Below are 14,862 nucleotides of genomic sequence, written 5' to 3'. Positions count from 1 at the left end.
TTTCTTTGGAACTGGACTTTTTATTTTACAAATGTTTCCCAAAGAAGTCTTCATACCCTCCTCGTCTGGTACCTAGAATCAAGGAATCAGTGCTGGACCATAAGTAGAAAAAAATCACATATGTAGAGCCCTACAAAGCAGCAGCATGAAAGGGAGAATTAAGGGGAGATTTTATATTTGATATCTTAAAAAGGAAGACACAAATAATCTTGTATATATCACATTGGACTTCCTAACACACATATTATAATATAGTTTTTGTTTGATTTTGAATTACAAATGGACTGTGACACCAAAATTATTCATGTTCTTAGAGATTTTGAGGTTTTTAATCGGCCCTATACTAGTTTATTCTCTCCATAGAATTTCAGAGTTGAAGGAGACAGAAAATGGTTCATTTACTTCCCTTCTCAGTGCCAGTAACCCCTCCTCTAACATCCCTTACAAAGATTCACTTGGGCACTGTTTAATTATTTCAGTGGTTACAGGATGACCATATGGCAGCCTACTCTTATGTATTATGAGTTAAAATTCTGTATCTTTGTGAATTTTACCCATTAATCCTCGTTCTAATCTCTTTTCTGCATGATAGCTCTTTGCATATTTAATGACAATTTTCATGCCTCCTCTTCCCAGGAGGTGTGGTGGCTATTCACAGGCGTATCTTGTCTGAGGAATGCTTATTTTCTAGATTAAACATTCTCAATTTATTCACTAAACCCACTACTTAAATATTTATTTATCACATACTAAGTGCTAGATCCTGGACATACATGATGAGATATACATTTCTTGCCCTCAAATGGTTCACAGTATTAAAGACAAAAGAGATAGGGAAACAGACATATCATTATGCACACTTCTATGGCAATCATATCCAGACTCTTCATCATGCCAGTTACTACCTTAGAGGAATTCTAGCTTATCAGTGTCAGCATTAAATCAAGTTGCCCCCTGGAGCAGAACATGCTATACCATAGATGTGGTTTGACCATGGCAGATTACAAAGTGATGAATTCCTTCCTCAGTTATGGACGTTACACTTCTATTGTTGATGCCTGTGAATATTAACTTTAAAAGCTGTAAGGTTTTGTTGGCCGTTATTCTTTTCTATACTCAAACTCCAGCAAGTATGCCTCTCTGAAGCTGTCTCCTAAGACAGTCTCATGAGAAAAAGAGCGCTGGCTCACCTTTCACAAAAATTAACTGAAAACAGACCTAGACCCACGTACAATGCAGAACTATACAACTTCAAGAAGAAAATATAAGATAAAATATATATGGCCTTGCATTTGGTGATGAGTTTTTAGATACAACCCCACATAATTCATGAAAGAAAAAAAATTGATAAATTGGACTTAAAAATTGATAAGTATACTCTTATTCACTGTTAAGAGAATGAAAAGCCACAAATGGGAAGAAATATTTGCAAAACACATATCTGATAAAGGACTTGTATCCAAAGTGTTCTAAGAACTCTTTTTTTTTTTTTTTTTTTGAGACGGAGTCTCCCTCTGTCATCCAGGCTGGAGTGCAGTGGCGCAATCTCGGCTCACTGCAAGCTCCGCCTCCCGGGTTCGCGCCATTCTCCTGCCTCAGCCTCTCCGAGTAGCTGGGACTACAGGCGCCCGCCACCACGCCCGGCTAATTTTTTGTATTTTTAGTAGAGACGGGGTTTCACCGTGGTCTCGATCTCCTGACCTCGCGATCCGCCCGCCTCGGCCTCCCAAAGTGCTGGGATTACAAGCGTGAGCCACCGTGCCCGGCTCTAAGAACTCTTAATACTCAACAATATGACAACAACCAAACTTTTTAAATGGGCAAAAGATCCAAACAGGCACTGCAACAAGAAAGATATGCAGATACCAAGTAAGCTTATGAAAAAATGCTCAATATCATTTGTCATTAGGAAAATGCAAATTAGAAGAAGATACCACTATGTACTTGTTAGAATGGCCAAAATCCAAAAACAAACTGACAACAGCAAAATATTGATGAGGATAAGAGAGCAACAGGAACTCTCATTCATTGCTGGTAGGAATGCTACAGCTACTTTGGAAAACTGTTTGCCAGTTTCTTTTAAAGCTAAATATAGTCTTACTGTGTAACCCACCAATCACAGTTCTCTGCACTTGTCCAGCTGATTTGAAACATATGTCCACCCCAAAATCTATGCACAAATGTTCATAACAACTTTGTTTATAATCACCCAAACTGGGATCAACCAAAATTGTCCTATAGTAGGTGAATGTATAAATAACCACTGGTATGTCCATACAATGTAATTCTATTCAGCAAAAAGAAAAGAGCTCTCATCTCACATGAAGACATGGATGAATCTTAAATGCATATTGCCAAAAGAAGCCAATTTGAAAAGGCTGCATACTGTATGATTCCATTTATATCACATTCTACAAAAGGCAAAACTATAAAGACTGTAAACAGATTAGTGGTTGCCATGAGTTCAAGGTCAGGGAGGGCTGAATTGTTCAAATATAGGGGATTTTTTGGAACACAGCAACTATTCTGTATGATATTGTAACAGTAGATACATGACACTGTGCATTTGTCAAAACCAAACTTTATAGCAAAAAGAGTGAATTTGAGTATATTCAATTATTTAAAAACCAATTAGGTGATCACAGAATCCCAGGTTGGAAAGGAAACTATAATAAAATAATTCTATTGTGAATGTATAAGATAAACTCACTGAAAGAGGAGCGAGGAAAGTGCTGATCTGAGTAACTTTGGAAATTAGTGGAGTCTGTAAGAATAAGAGAAAATGGAACTTATAAATAAGCATTGTACTCTGGTTGATAAAGTTTTTCTCCACAGTTTAACAATTTTGAAGCCACTATATGTGTGTATTGGAATTGAACAATTAAGTAAATGGATGGTGGTTGGTAGGAGCCAGGTTTCTCACTGTTGGAGTCAGGTTAGAGGCAAGCAAAGGAAGGGGACTAGAATTATCCTGTAATGGATTAGAGTTAGAAATATCAGTGTGAATTTGTCTTTAGCTTAGTACACATAGAGCTGGTTACATTTAACAGTATTTTTAGATATATGTATATGCATGTGTTAATGTGCTCACATACATTTTCTTGCTCTGTTAGCTCAGAGAGCCTAGAAACAGTGATGCCCCAGTAGCAACAAGCCCACATAGCACTCAAATTTGTTCTCTAATCTTTAATGAAATGAACCAGGGCTCCATGGAGAAATGGCTGATGCTGGAAAATATACAAGATGAACGTGCAGCATCTTGTAGCAACAGAAAGGAGATGCTCACAAAAAACACAAAACTAGAAACTCTGTGTTTCAAAGAGACACAGCAGATGATGGAAAGAGCTCCCAGTGGCCTAAGCTAGAATAATTTGAGCGAGCAAATATATAAAGTAATACTGGATTATAATCCAAAGCATAAAATAAATATCCATTGATCTATACCGATACAAGTAAATATTGAAGTACGTAATGGGGAGAAAAGACAGCTCTCCCATGCAGAAGAACTCCAAATAATTAATATGGATACTTCCCTCTCAAGGAGGTGGAGCATATATCCCTACGCCTTAAGTGTGGGATGTACATAGTAACTTCCTTCCCAAAGAGTACAATTTGCAAAGGAAGATGGGGAGAATAAATTTCCAATGGAAAAATTTGAGAAATATTACCCCAGCCAGTTGACCAAAGGTCAACATCTGCAGTGATAAATCATACTGATAATATCAGCCCTTGATAGGATGTGATGAAAATGGCACTTTACCTCTATGGTCTTCCTCTAAAAATCTTCTAACTACAGTCTAATCATCAAAAAAAAAAAATCAGACATATCTCAATAGGTGATACACTACAAAATATCTGAGAATACTCCTCAGAATTTTCAAGGTCATCAAAAAGAAGGAAAGTAGGAGAAAGTGACACAACCAAGAGGAGTCCAAGGAGACCTAATTACTAAATGTAATGTGGTATCCTGAATGATATGGAAGAGAAAAAGGATATTGGGTAAAAACGAAACTGAATAAAGCTCACACTTCAGTTAATAATATTGTGTCAATATATGTTCATTAATTGTAGCAAATGTACCATACTAATGTAAGATGATGATAATAGGGGAAATTGGGTGTGGGTTATATAGAAACTGTATAATATTTCCACAGTGTTTCTGTAAATCTAAAATTTTTCTAAAATAAAATGTTTATTAAAAGAAAAAAGCACTGGCCAAGGACTTAATAATACCTTACTGTTAATTCATTTTATGTGGCTATGTGCCCTTGAAACTGTATGACCTTGGGCATTACTTAAGTGGCCCCAGTCTAGTCATCTATAAAATGAGTGAATAAGCTACATAACTGCATTAGTTCTTTTAACTGTAATATTCTGTCACCTTGTGAGTTCTTGTCTCTCTATGAGACAACAGGGCCCAAAAATTCCACCTGGAAGGTGATGAGAAAATAAAGAGCTAGAAAAAATTTTCTGGATAAGAAGGCAATACCTTCTGATAATACCATCGCTTGTCGGAATTTTTTTTTTTTTTTTTTTTTAGGACAGCCTCACTCTGTCTCCCAGGCTGGAGTGCAGTGGCCTGATCTTGGCTCACTGTAACCTCCACCTCCCAGGTTCAAGTGATTCTCGTGCCTCAGCCTCCCAAGTAGCTGGGAAAACAGGCGTGTGCAACCACACCTGGCTAATTTTTTGTGTTTTTAGTAGAGATGGGGTTTCACCATGTTGGCAAGGCTGTCTGAAACTCCTGACTTCAGGTGATCCGCCTGCCCAAAGTCTTGGGATTACAGGCGTGAGCCACCATGCCTGGCTGGAATGTTTTTAAAGCAATAAATAAATTGATTCTATAAGGTGAAAATTACAAATGAAGCTAAGTGGCATTCCTATGCAGAAAAGGAAGAATTCATGTTCCTAGAACATACTTATTTGTCAGATATTCCTTATAATTATAGCACATTTGAAGATGTATGAGTTAACAGAAAATGACCCAAATCAAACCATTTAAATATAATAAGCATAGTCTTTTGTATCTTTGTAATGTATACTTTTCGTGACACTTTATGAATGAAAAAAATCATACTTAGGAGAAAAATGCTTCAGTATAGTCCTGAACAGAAATAAATTCCAGGCACGTGCCTCTTCACAAAGAAGTTGGTAGGATTCTCCTTGATATCTTTCTGATCTAGATGATGAACTGTGTCCTTCAGCATAGTTTGAGAGATTGCTCTTGGCTAGACAATCCTATCTTGGGGAGGAGTTCTGTGGCAGTTATACAGTTTATGGCCCTATCGTAGAACCTTGGAATGTTCATGTTGGCAAGGACAAGAGACATTTGAAAAAAAAGAAAGAAAAAGCAAGACTTGGACGAGGTGAGTCTGTCCTGTCCAACAATAACTTAGAAGGGAACTCAGATCTGACAGAAATTAGATGCAGGATGAGGATGAAAATGTTCACATTAGCTTTGAACATAGGAATACTAAGCCAAAACCAAAAATTCTGCAGGTTTAAATTATTATACTAACCCCCCCCCCAAAAAAAAAGTTTTGCTCACCTGTAAGATGTGTAAGATGTAGCTGATAGCAAATGTATGTTAAAAAGTTATATAAAAGATCATGTTTGACAATAATGTGGAGTACTTTTTGAAAAAATCAGGTATATAGATCCATGGAGGCTGCATAATAGAGGGGTTACTTACAGGCTGAGGAACCAAACTGCTGGCAGTTGAATCCTTGCTCCATCACTTCATCTATTATCAGTGTGACCTTAGGCACCAGTTTCTTCTTCTGTAAAATGGAGATGTAATTACACCTCCTATAGGCTTATTGTGAATATGTTAAGCAGTTTTCACAGTTCCTAGAATAGAATTAGTACACAATAAATGCTAGCTATTATCATACATTATTATTATTGATTACAATAAAATGTAGTATCTACATTCTAGGAAATAATCATTTCACTTATACCGTATTAATCACATCTGTATGATTGTGAACAAGTCACATCTGTATTCTGTTAAGGCAACATTTTCTTTTTACTTCCTCCTGTAGAGAGCAGCCAGGCTAGTTAATGGGGTCTGGAAATAATGGCTTATGAAGGAAAAAAAAAGAAATCTGACTGTTCCCAGAAAGAGGGAAAAAAAATCTAAGAGATAAGATAGCCCTGATCGATATGTAAAGGGCTCCTGTTTGGAAAAAGGAACAGCCTGAGCCTGTATCAGTCAAGAAGATAGGACTAGGAACAATGACTAAAAACGAGTGGGAGCAGAACTGAAATCAGTGTAAGACAAAACTTAAAAAAAAAAAAAAGTTATTTACAAAGGTGACATAGTAAAAGCTGCACCACTATTTGCCAGGTGTGGTACTGAAGATTTCTGCATTATGTGGGAAATAGGACAAGATGACATTAAAGCTTCCTTCCAGCTCTGATTCTGGAATTTTATTCTGTTGTCATACTAGTTACAGGACATTTTGGGGTTTAAGGATGTGTGTTGATTTGAAAAATCCCTATTTATAATGCTCTTATTAACATTATCACACACGCTGCATACCAACTCTATGCTAGACACTAAGGTGGAACAGCTGAAGAGACTTGGAGGCTATGATAAAGATTACTGTGGCCAAGAAAAGACCAAAACAATGAGGAAGAAGGAAGAAACTGTCTCTCTTCATTGGCTTAATCGTACTGGTGCCTGATCTTGGTGGTCTGTCCTAAGATGAAGGAGATGGCTAATCCTTCTCTTATCTTCATTAATAATTCTCTCAAATATTCTCTTATCTTTATGATACTTGCCAAAGATTTCTCATTTCAAAATCCCCAAAAGGTGGTTCTTACCCACCTCTGTACTGCACAGACTTGATATGGGGTCGAGGATCTGAGTTCATTTTCCACCTTGCTCCTGTCGAGCTGTTTGATCTGTGGGCTTCCATTTTCCCACCCATGCAGTGAGGATAATAGTATTTAAAAGTATTGCCATTACTTTTAATGACAAAAAAAAAACAATCACTTTTGCACCAACCTATAATCCCTGTGCTGCCTCCCTCATTATGAGAATTCAGAATTCGATGAGCACATTATCCTGAATATGCTTTGTAAATGTAAAGCACTATTGCAATAAATTGTTATTGTTTCTACCTGGAATGATGCTTCTGGCTCCCATGCATTACTCACTAGTTCCCGCTCACTACTTAAGAACATGACCAGTTACCGAAAGAAAAACCAGTTGCCTTCCACAGAGTGAACAATATTAGCTTTTTATTTTTTCATTTATGTTCCCTTTTAGAATAGTACACACTTTGCGTATATCACTGGTGGCTTTTAGGGTATAATCAGTCAGTTCAGTGACATTAGTGTTTTCCCTCTTTCTTCTTTTGCTTCCTTGCTTCTCATGTTGTTTACTACTTAGATAACGGCACCTGAATACTCAGAGCTGTACATCAGCATGAGAGCCAGACAGAACTTGGGGAACGGAGCTGTTGCCCACTGGGACATATTCACCTGGAGAGAGGGGTGCACACCAGGACCAGATTAAGAGCCTCACTCATCTAGGAGTGGAGGAGGTTGTGTGTTGTGCTTTCCAGATGAATGTTTTGCTCCTCTATTCCTTTGTGTTTTATCTGTCTGGCTTTTCTCTCTTATGTAAGATAAATCCATGAGCTGCCTCCAGACACTGGCATTCTAGCACCCTGAGGTATCACTTAAGCCAAAATCCGAATGGTTCCAAATTGAGATGAGTAAATCCATCCCACTTCATCTAAACTTTAAAAGCTAAAAATGAAATAATGCAGCATTTTAATTTTACTTCTTCAAGTCTTCATGTAGTATTTTCTAATTGACACAACTGTAAATGAGGGAAAGGCTAGTGAACTGAGAGACTTAAAACCTTCATCATTGTTACGATTGCTACTCATGAATATAATAGTATAAAGCTCATAGGTAGTGTACACATTAGCACATTCTGTTGTTGGTGCTACTGTATTAGCAGCTATTCCTCTAAACTCTGGGATGTTAGTGATCTAACCATAGATCAGAAATAGCAAGATGCTTGGTCCTCATAGTCCCAAATGGGGAAGGCATTGTAAACCCATAGATCTCTATTGAAAATTAACTTGCCTCCTTGAGTAGTTCAGGCTAATATCTTAAACTATCATTCAGTATTTATTTTAATATTTAAAAGAAACTTCTCTTTGAAAGGATTTCCCCCAGTGATACAATAAAATGTAACATACTAATGCTACATAACTGTTTCTAGACCTATAAATGTATAAATTATGTAACTACTTAGAAGAAATAATGTGAAACATTCGTGTGACTGTTAAGAATAAAAGTAATATGACTACCTAAGTTTTAATAGCATTAATTATAATAGATTCTGATATCAGATACCTTCATAGCATTAAGGTAGGATTCTGCCTTTTACCAACTATACTCAGGTAACAGACAGAAGACCCTGATCCGGGGCAAGAACTCTGCAATAATGGAACAGCCCCTTAGAAATGTGGAATTGAATGAAATGTACGTACTTAAAACACACGTTACATGCTCTAAATCTAAAAGCTGTTTTCAAAAGGATGTGGGTGTCATTATTTTTAATTCAGAATTGTCTACTCCCAATTTGGAGTCAAAAGTACCTAAACATATAATAATTAATAGAATTTTGAATACTGCTAAATTTAACAAAAAAAAAAAGTTAACTGGCTGCTTCATTCTTGAAATAATACTTTGGAACTTTTCTTTTTTTTTTTTTTTTTCAGACGGAGTCTCGCTCTGTCACCCAGGCTGGAGTGCAGTGGCGCAATCTCGGCTCACTGCAAGCTCCGCCTCCCGGGTTCATGCCATTCTCCTGCCTCAGCCTCCCGAGTAGCTGGGACTACAGGCGCCCGCCACCATGCCCAGCTAATTTTTTGTATTTTTAGTAGAGACGGGGTTTAGTAACACACTGTGTTAGCCAGGATGGTCTCTATCTCCTGACTTCGTGATCTGCCCACCTTGGCCTCCTAAAGTGCTGGGATTACAGGCATGAGCCACCGCACCCGGTCTGGAATTTTTCTAAATAACGATGAGTTTTTTTTATTCATGGTTTTTAAAAATCTATTTTTAAAATGCATATATTTGTGACTTGTTCATTTTTTAAATTTCTTCCTCTCTGCCCCTTTTTAAATTATTTTTAGAGACAGAGTTTCACTTTGTCACCCAGGCTAGAGGGCAGTAGTGTGATCATAGTTCACCGCAGCCTCCCACCTCAGACTCCCAAGCAGCTGGGACTACAGGAATGCACCACCATGCCTGGCTAGTTTTTTACTTTTTTATACAGGCAGGGTCTTGCCATGTTGCCCAGGATGGTCTCAAACCCCTGGCCTCAAGCAGTCCTCCCACCTCAGCCTCCCAAATATAGACATAAGCCACTGCATCCAGCCCCCTCTTTATCAACTGTTTCTCTTCCCATCATATTTATTAAATATTTAAGTTGGCATAAATATAATTAGAAGGCTCTGTAATCTCTGCGTATTTCCATCTGGTTTTCTGTGGGAATACAATATAATCTATTTTGAAAAAACTTTGCAAACTGTATTTAGTTTTTTACAACATAATGATCATGAATATATGAAAAAACCTTTTTTAAGTATGTGAGAACATATAACTTATTTAAACTACTTAAAATGCTTTTGAAAAGTTTCAGGACATTTTTATTCAAATATAAAAATACAGAAATTGATGGATAAATGCCAGAGCATTAAAGATATATTAAATAATGTAAGAAAAATATTGTTTTTAACAATACCTGAGATAAATTATATGTTTGTAGAACTATGTTCTATGATCAATTATAAATTTTTACTGAATCTTAAATGCCAGAGTTGAGATACAAATTGCTCCAACTACAATATCAAATTTCGAAGACATGTTATTTTTTATCTTATATCTTACATGATCCTTTTTTCTCAAATAGTAATGAATGGCCAGACACAGGTATTTCATTTACAAAGCATGCAGATAATCATAACGCAGGATATTACACTTCCACTCTTGATTGTTTCTTCAAGGCAAGCTTTTCTAGGTTATGAGAAGTGCACTTTTGAATTAAGTCAATTACACTGTAGCTTCCAGTTAAGCTTTGAGACTGGAATAGTATATTTAAAAATTTGTCTCCTTGTTAAATAGGCACCATGACAGTGTTTGTGTAGTGTATTGTTAACCTCCAGCGGAAGGTTAAGCAGCTTCTTCTGTATCTAAATCTGTTGCCTTGAAAAATGACGGCAGTGTTGCACCCATCTACCCATGAATAGGGAAAGCAAAGACTTGCACCTGTGGGATTAGGTGTAGCAGCAGGAAGCAAGAGCGTTTGCAGCATATAATTAACAAGGAATTTTTTTCTCTTCTTTTTAAACAGCGTGTTCATCTTGCTAGGTTAACTAGTGATTAACGCTTGAAAAAAAAAAAATGCTGGAGTCTGCACCCTTTCTTAAACTCATTCACTCACTGATGTATTTGGTTACTTACACAGTGTCAGAGGAACTCACCTTAAAATACTTGATTTCCTCCCATAGTTCTTGATCCCTTTGTGCTCATGGGGGAATTTTTTAGATTTTTGTGTTCTTTTACTATAACTTTGCTAGACAAATTCTATTATTTTCTGAATGAGATTAAAAGTAATTTAGGAACTGCTACTTTGATTTAGAGATTACTATCTTTATAAACAAGATGGAAGAGTTAGTGCGTAGTGAACTAAGGATCCTGGAGGTTTAAATGGGAGTATGAAAAAAATAATTTACTCCAAAATGGGACTTAATACGTAGAGTACTTACCATATGGTTTTTGTTATTTTTCTAATATTAAGAAAACTATGATTACCAATTTAGAAGAGATTTCTAAATATAGCTCTGTAGAATACAATATTCTTAATGAAAACTAATATAAATCCACAGCTGTTGAAGTTTAAGAGGCCACTCTTGATATAATTGGTAGTCATGCATTTGTATCAGAATGTGTAGTTATAGTTTGTCTTTACAGTGCAATCATATGCGTTGTTTTCATGTACACACCAAAAAAACCCACAAAAATGTACTAGCATACTTAGTTGTTATTATTTTCACTAAACTTCATATTCTTATAACACTTAATAATGTAAGAATTAGATGCAGTGACTTTCAGTGTGTAAATTTTACCACCGTAATAAAACACAGTTTTAGCACATGGGAGCGTTGAACCAGCGATAATATCTTCTATCCAAACACATTTGTACTGTAGGTAGAAACTGTTTAAAAGGAAAATTACATCTTTTTCAGCAATTTATCAGAGATAATTACCCTTCATACACCAAATGAAGGATAAAGTGTTTTAAAGAACTACAATTCTAATTGGTAAATGTCACCAGCTGTTGCAGTTACTCTTACTTGTGTATATTCTTTTAATGATTATACACTCATGCCACAAGCTACATGAAAATATATTCACTAGGTGTGAAATTCCCATATGTCACAATTTCAAGAATAGGTAAACAGCTCAATGATAAAGGAAGAAATAATTCCAATGAAGAATGTAAGAATCCTGGGTTTGTTTTTTAGGCAAGTGGATCTTAATTTGCCAAAAGAGAAGAAAATGCATTTTTTTTTTTTTAAAAAAAAGGAAGCACTTAATTTTTTACAACAAACTTTTAAATGAGCTTTGCCTCAGATCCTCAACCAGAGATTTTTATTTCCTTAGAAAGTTGTGGAACTGTCTCAACTTAGAAATTTCAGTATTATATCCCTTGGATCTGCTAATAGGGAAAAGCATTTCGTTTTCTTTCAGGCTTAAACTGTAAAGTGTTTGTTAGTTTCAGGTGGTGGAAAATAAACTCTTCCGGGACAGTGTTTCATGATAGTCTAATCTTATAAGTGATCAAGGAAACAGAAAAGAAATTGCCCTAGCGTCTATGGTAAATGTTTAAAGTCATTATTCAGTCTTCCTGGCCATAACTTAGTTTCCACCGAGACTGATAGGTCTAGTGACTGACTGAACTGAATGTCTAAGCAGTGGCCTTTAAAAGATGGAAACAAAAATGGGGTTGGGGTGGGGAGAAATAGTAGTAAAGACAAGCTTCCCATTTGTCTGTTCTTCAACTCCCAGTTCAACTGGGCTGTACCCAACTACCTTGGTATTTTGTATATTACAGCATCCTCTTTCTGGGTACTTGCCTGAAACTTAGATACTGAGCTAACTTGCTAGTGTGTATTGAAAATTGTTCTCATGTCACTTTCATTCTGCAGCAGCAGGTTTTTTGAATGTTCTCATTTTCAGTGTTTTGACAAAGTTTGAGAGGCACAGGGAGAAATATGTATCTTAGGAGTTAGTTTCCTTCAAGTATTAATAGTAGTAATCTTTGTACAAATTACCCTGCCTCTTCACTGGAAAAACTAATGTATAATCTCCCTAGCCCCAAAGAAGAAAACAGTCTAGCTTTTTTATTGTTTATCCTTGTAATTGTTTAAACTTTCAAACATTACTGATGAGAATTATTGAAATAGTGAAGGAATGAATTTGATAAGTTGCCTCCATTAGGTTGAAAATAGATGAACAACATTGTGTATAAATACTACTGAAGGAGAGACCAGTAAAGACATTTATATAGTTATTTCAAGTTACAGCTAATGTTGTATCAGGGTCATGTTGAAAGGATCCTTGAATTTATGTGGTATATATTTACCCTTAGGCTAAATATAAGAGCAGTAAGAAATTGCAGTAATTCTTACTGCACAGAAATAACTTTGTAACAAAAAAATCAAATTAATTTTTATAAATGGAATAAGTAAGACATGCTCATTGCCTATACTATATATTGGTTAAGAGATGGTCAATTTTATTACATTATATAAAATATGCCCCCTCCAAAAAAATGGAAAGAACTCTCTTTCATTTAGGGAGAAGATGTGACCACTGTCCTAGCATCACTCACATGTGTACCTTGAGTTGTTTTTTCCAGCAATGGTAATAGTTAAATGACCCATATCCTCTTTAACCTAATTTTCTTATGGTATTTACTTTTGCAAATGAGTCTGCTGACAAAGGTTATAAATGTGTTCTGTGAATATGAAATGATGCAAGGCTAACTGGATTATTTGGGCATCAGTTCTCCTATCTATCATTAGGTCGATGGTCTACCTAATCTAATAGATCTACCTATCTAATTGGTAGCAGATCTACCTAATGATAGATAGTTATCATTTTGTTCTTATTAATGTCATACTCTAATCAACAACTCAATACAGATTAGGAACCAACCCCAGGTGTATATGACACAAGTAAGTACCTTCATTATCTAGTCCAGCTATATGAAGTTCAAGAAAGAGCTAAACATAAATCAAGAAGGAAAAAGTCTTTAGCAGCCATGCAGGCTTCTATCCCTTCCGAGTACTGACTTTGTAGCATCTATAGCAAGGAGAAATTGTCTTACCTCCTCTACTATTAGAAGACACCAAATGTTAAATAACTTTGGAAAGGTATTTAATCCACATCTTTGGCTCTACATAGGAAACTAGTTCATTGATACTCTTACCACATTTCTAAAAGGAAATAAATTATTTGGATAACATTGGTAAATATTGAGTAGAAGCAATGGTTAATCCACAAGATATTTTACATTTCATTTTGTAATATAGTAAATATTTTCCCCAATATCTTCTTCAAAATATTTTACTCAGTTTAATAATAAAAAAAATTAGTTTGTATTCCTTGAACACCCATCGTAGTTGAGGGAGGCACCCTAAGGAAAGCTAACATTTTTTGGTTTGGTCTTATTTTGTTTCATTTGTTTGTTTGAGACAGGGTCTGGCTCTATTGCCCAGGCTAGAGTACAGTGGCACGATGACAGCTCACTGCAACCTCAACCACCCAGGGTCAAGCAATTCTCCTACCTCACCCTCCTGGCTAGCTGGGGCTACAGGTGCACAACACCATGCCCAGCTATTTTTTTTTTATTTTTTGTAGAGATGAGGTTTCACCATGTTGACCAGGCTAGTCTTGAACTCCTGGGCCCAAGCGATCCACCTGCCTCAGCCTTTCAACATGCTGGGATTACAGGCATGAGCCATGGCACTCAGTGCATTTTTAGATATTATTGATAAGCCAGCCAGAGATGATGCAAAGTAAATTGTATTTGCAATTGAGAAATTATAATTACATATGGAAATTTTTTGGAAAAATTTATTCATTTATACTGCTTAACATACTGGCCTTTCAAGAGAGCCATTTAACAACAACAATAAAAAAAGATATCTACAGACCTACAACTCTATATTTTCAATTTGATCTCAAGTTGTGAACATCAGTAAGAAACTTTTATTTGCTTTAATTATGGAATGCATTGAAGATGCTCACTGTTGGTTTAGTTTTAAGCTCATGTTATGACTGTAATTTTCAAAATTATTTTTCAGGGTGTGATTAAATAATAATTTCACAATTGAGACCTGATATTGTTTTGTTCCCCCTGCTTTTCCTTCACAACAGAAACCAGGAATGGATCTGGCAGACACCTATATTATGTTTGTTCGGCAAAACCAAGATATTCTTCGAGAAAAGGTCAATGAGGAAATGTATATAGAAAAGTTATTTGATGTAAGTAGTTTCCCTTGCAAGGTATGCTGACACCGTAGATAAACTGCAAAGAGAAAAGTTGAATTTTGATGCTATGTTTGCAAAGCATAGTCTCCTTTTTCTGATCCTGTATCTTCTATACTAAAAAGTTGAAGCCGGCCAGGCATGGTGGCTCATGCCTGTAATCCCAGCACTTTGGGAGGCTGAGACCAGTGGATCACTTGAGGTCAGGAGTTCGAGACCAGCCTGGCCAACATGGTGAAACCCCGTCTCTACTAAAAATACAAGAAAAAAAAA

General features: G+C 36.2%; 1 protein-coding gene across 9 annotated transcripts in view; it reads left to right on the top strand.

Moving 5' to 3' along the window:
- CADPS2 (calcium dependent secretion activator 2) overlaps window positions 1-14,862 on the top strand; it is a 564,312-nt gene that overhangs the window by 522,703 nt on the left and 26,747 nt on the right. For all 9 annotated transcript variants that reach the window (XM_030826808.1, XM_030826805.1, XM_030826801.1 and 6 more), the window contains one exon: window positions 14,479-14,586. In XM_030826808.1, coding sequence (XP_030682668.1) covers window positions 14,479-14,586 — 108 coding nt within the window. The remainder of the gene's footprint in view (window positions 1-14,478; window positions 14,587-14,862) is intronic.

This window comes from Nomascus leucogenys, chromosome 13 (assembly GCF_006542625.1).
Source record: "Nomascus leucogenys isolate Asia chromosome 13, Asia_NLE_v1, whole genome shotgun sequence".
In the NCBI taxonomy this organism is placed as follows: domain Eukaryota; kingdom Metazoa; phylum Chordata; class Mammalia; order Primates; family Hylobatidae; genus Nomascus; species Nomascus leucogenys.
The sequence above is the reverse complement of the archived record's forward strand: the minus strand, read 5'-3'. Positions and strand labels throughout refer to the sequence as shown.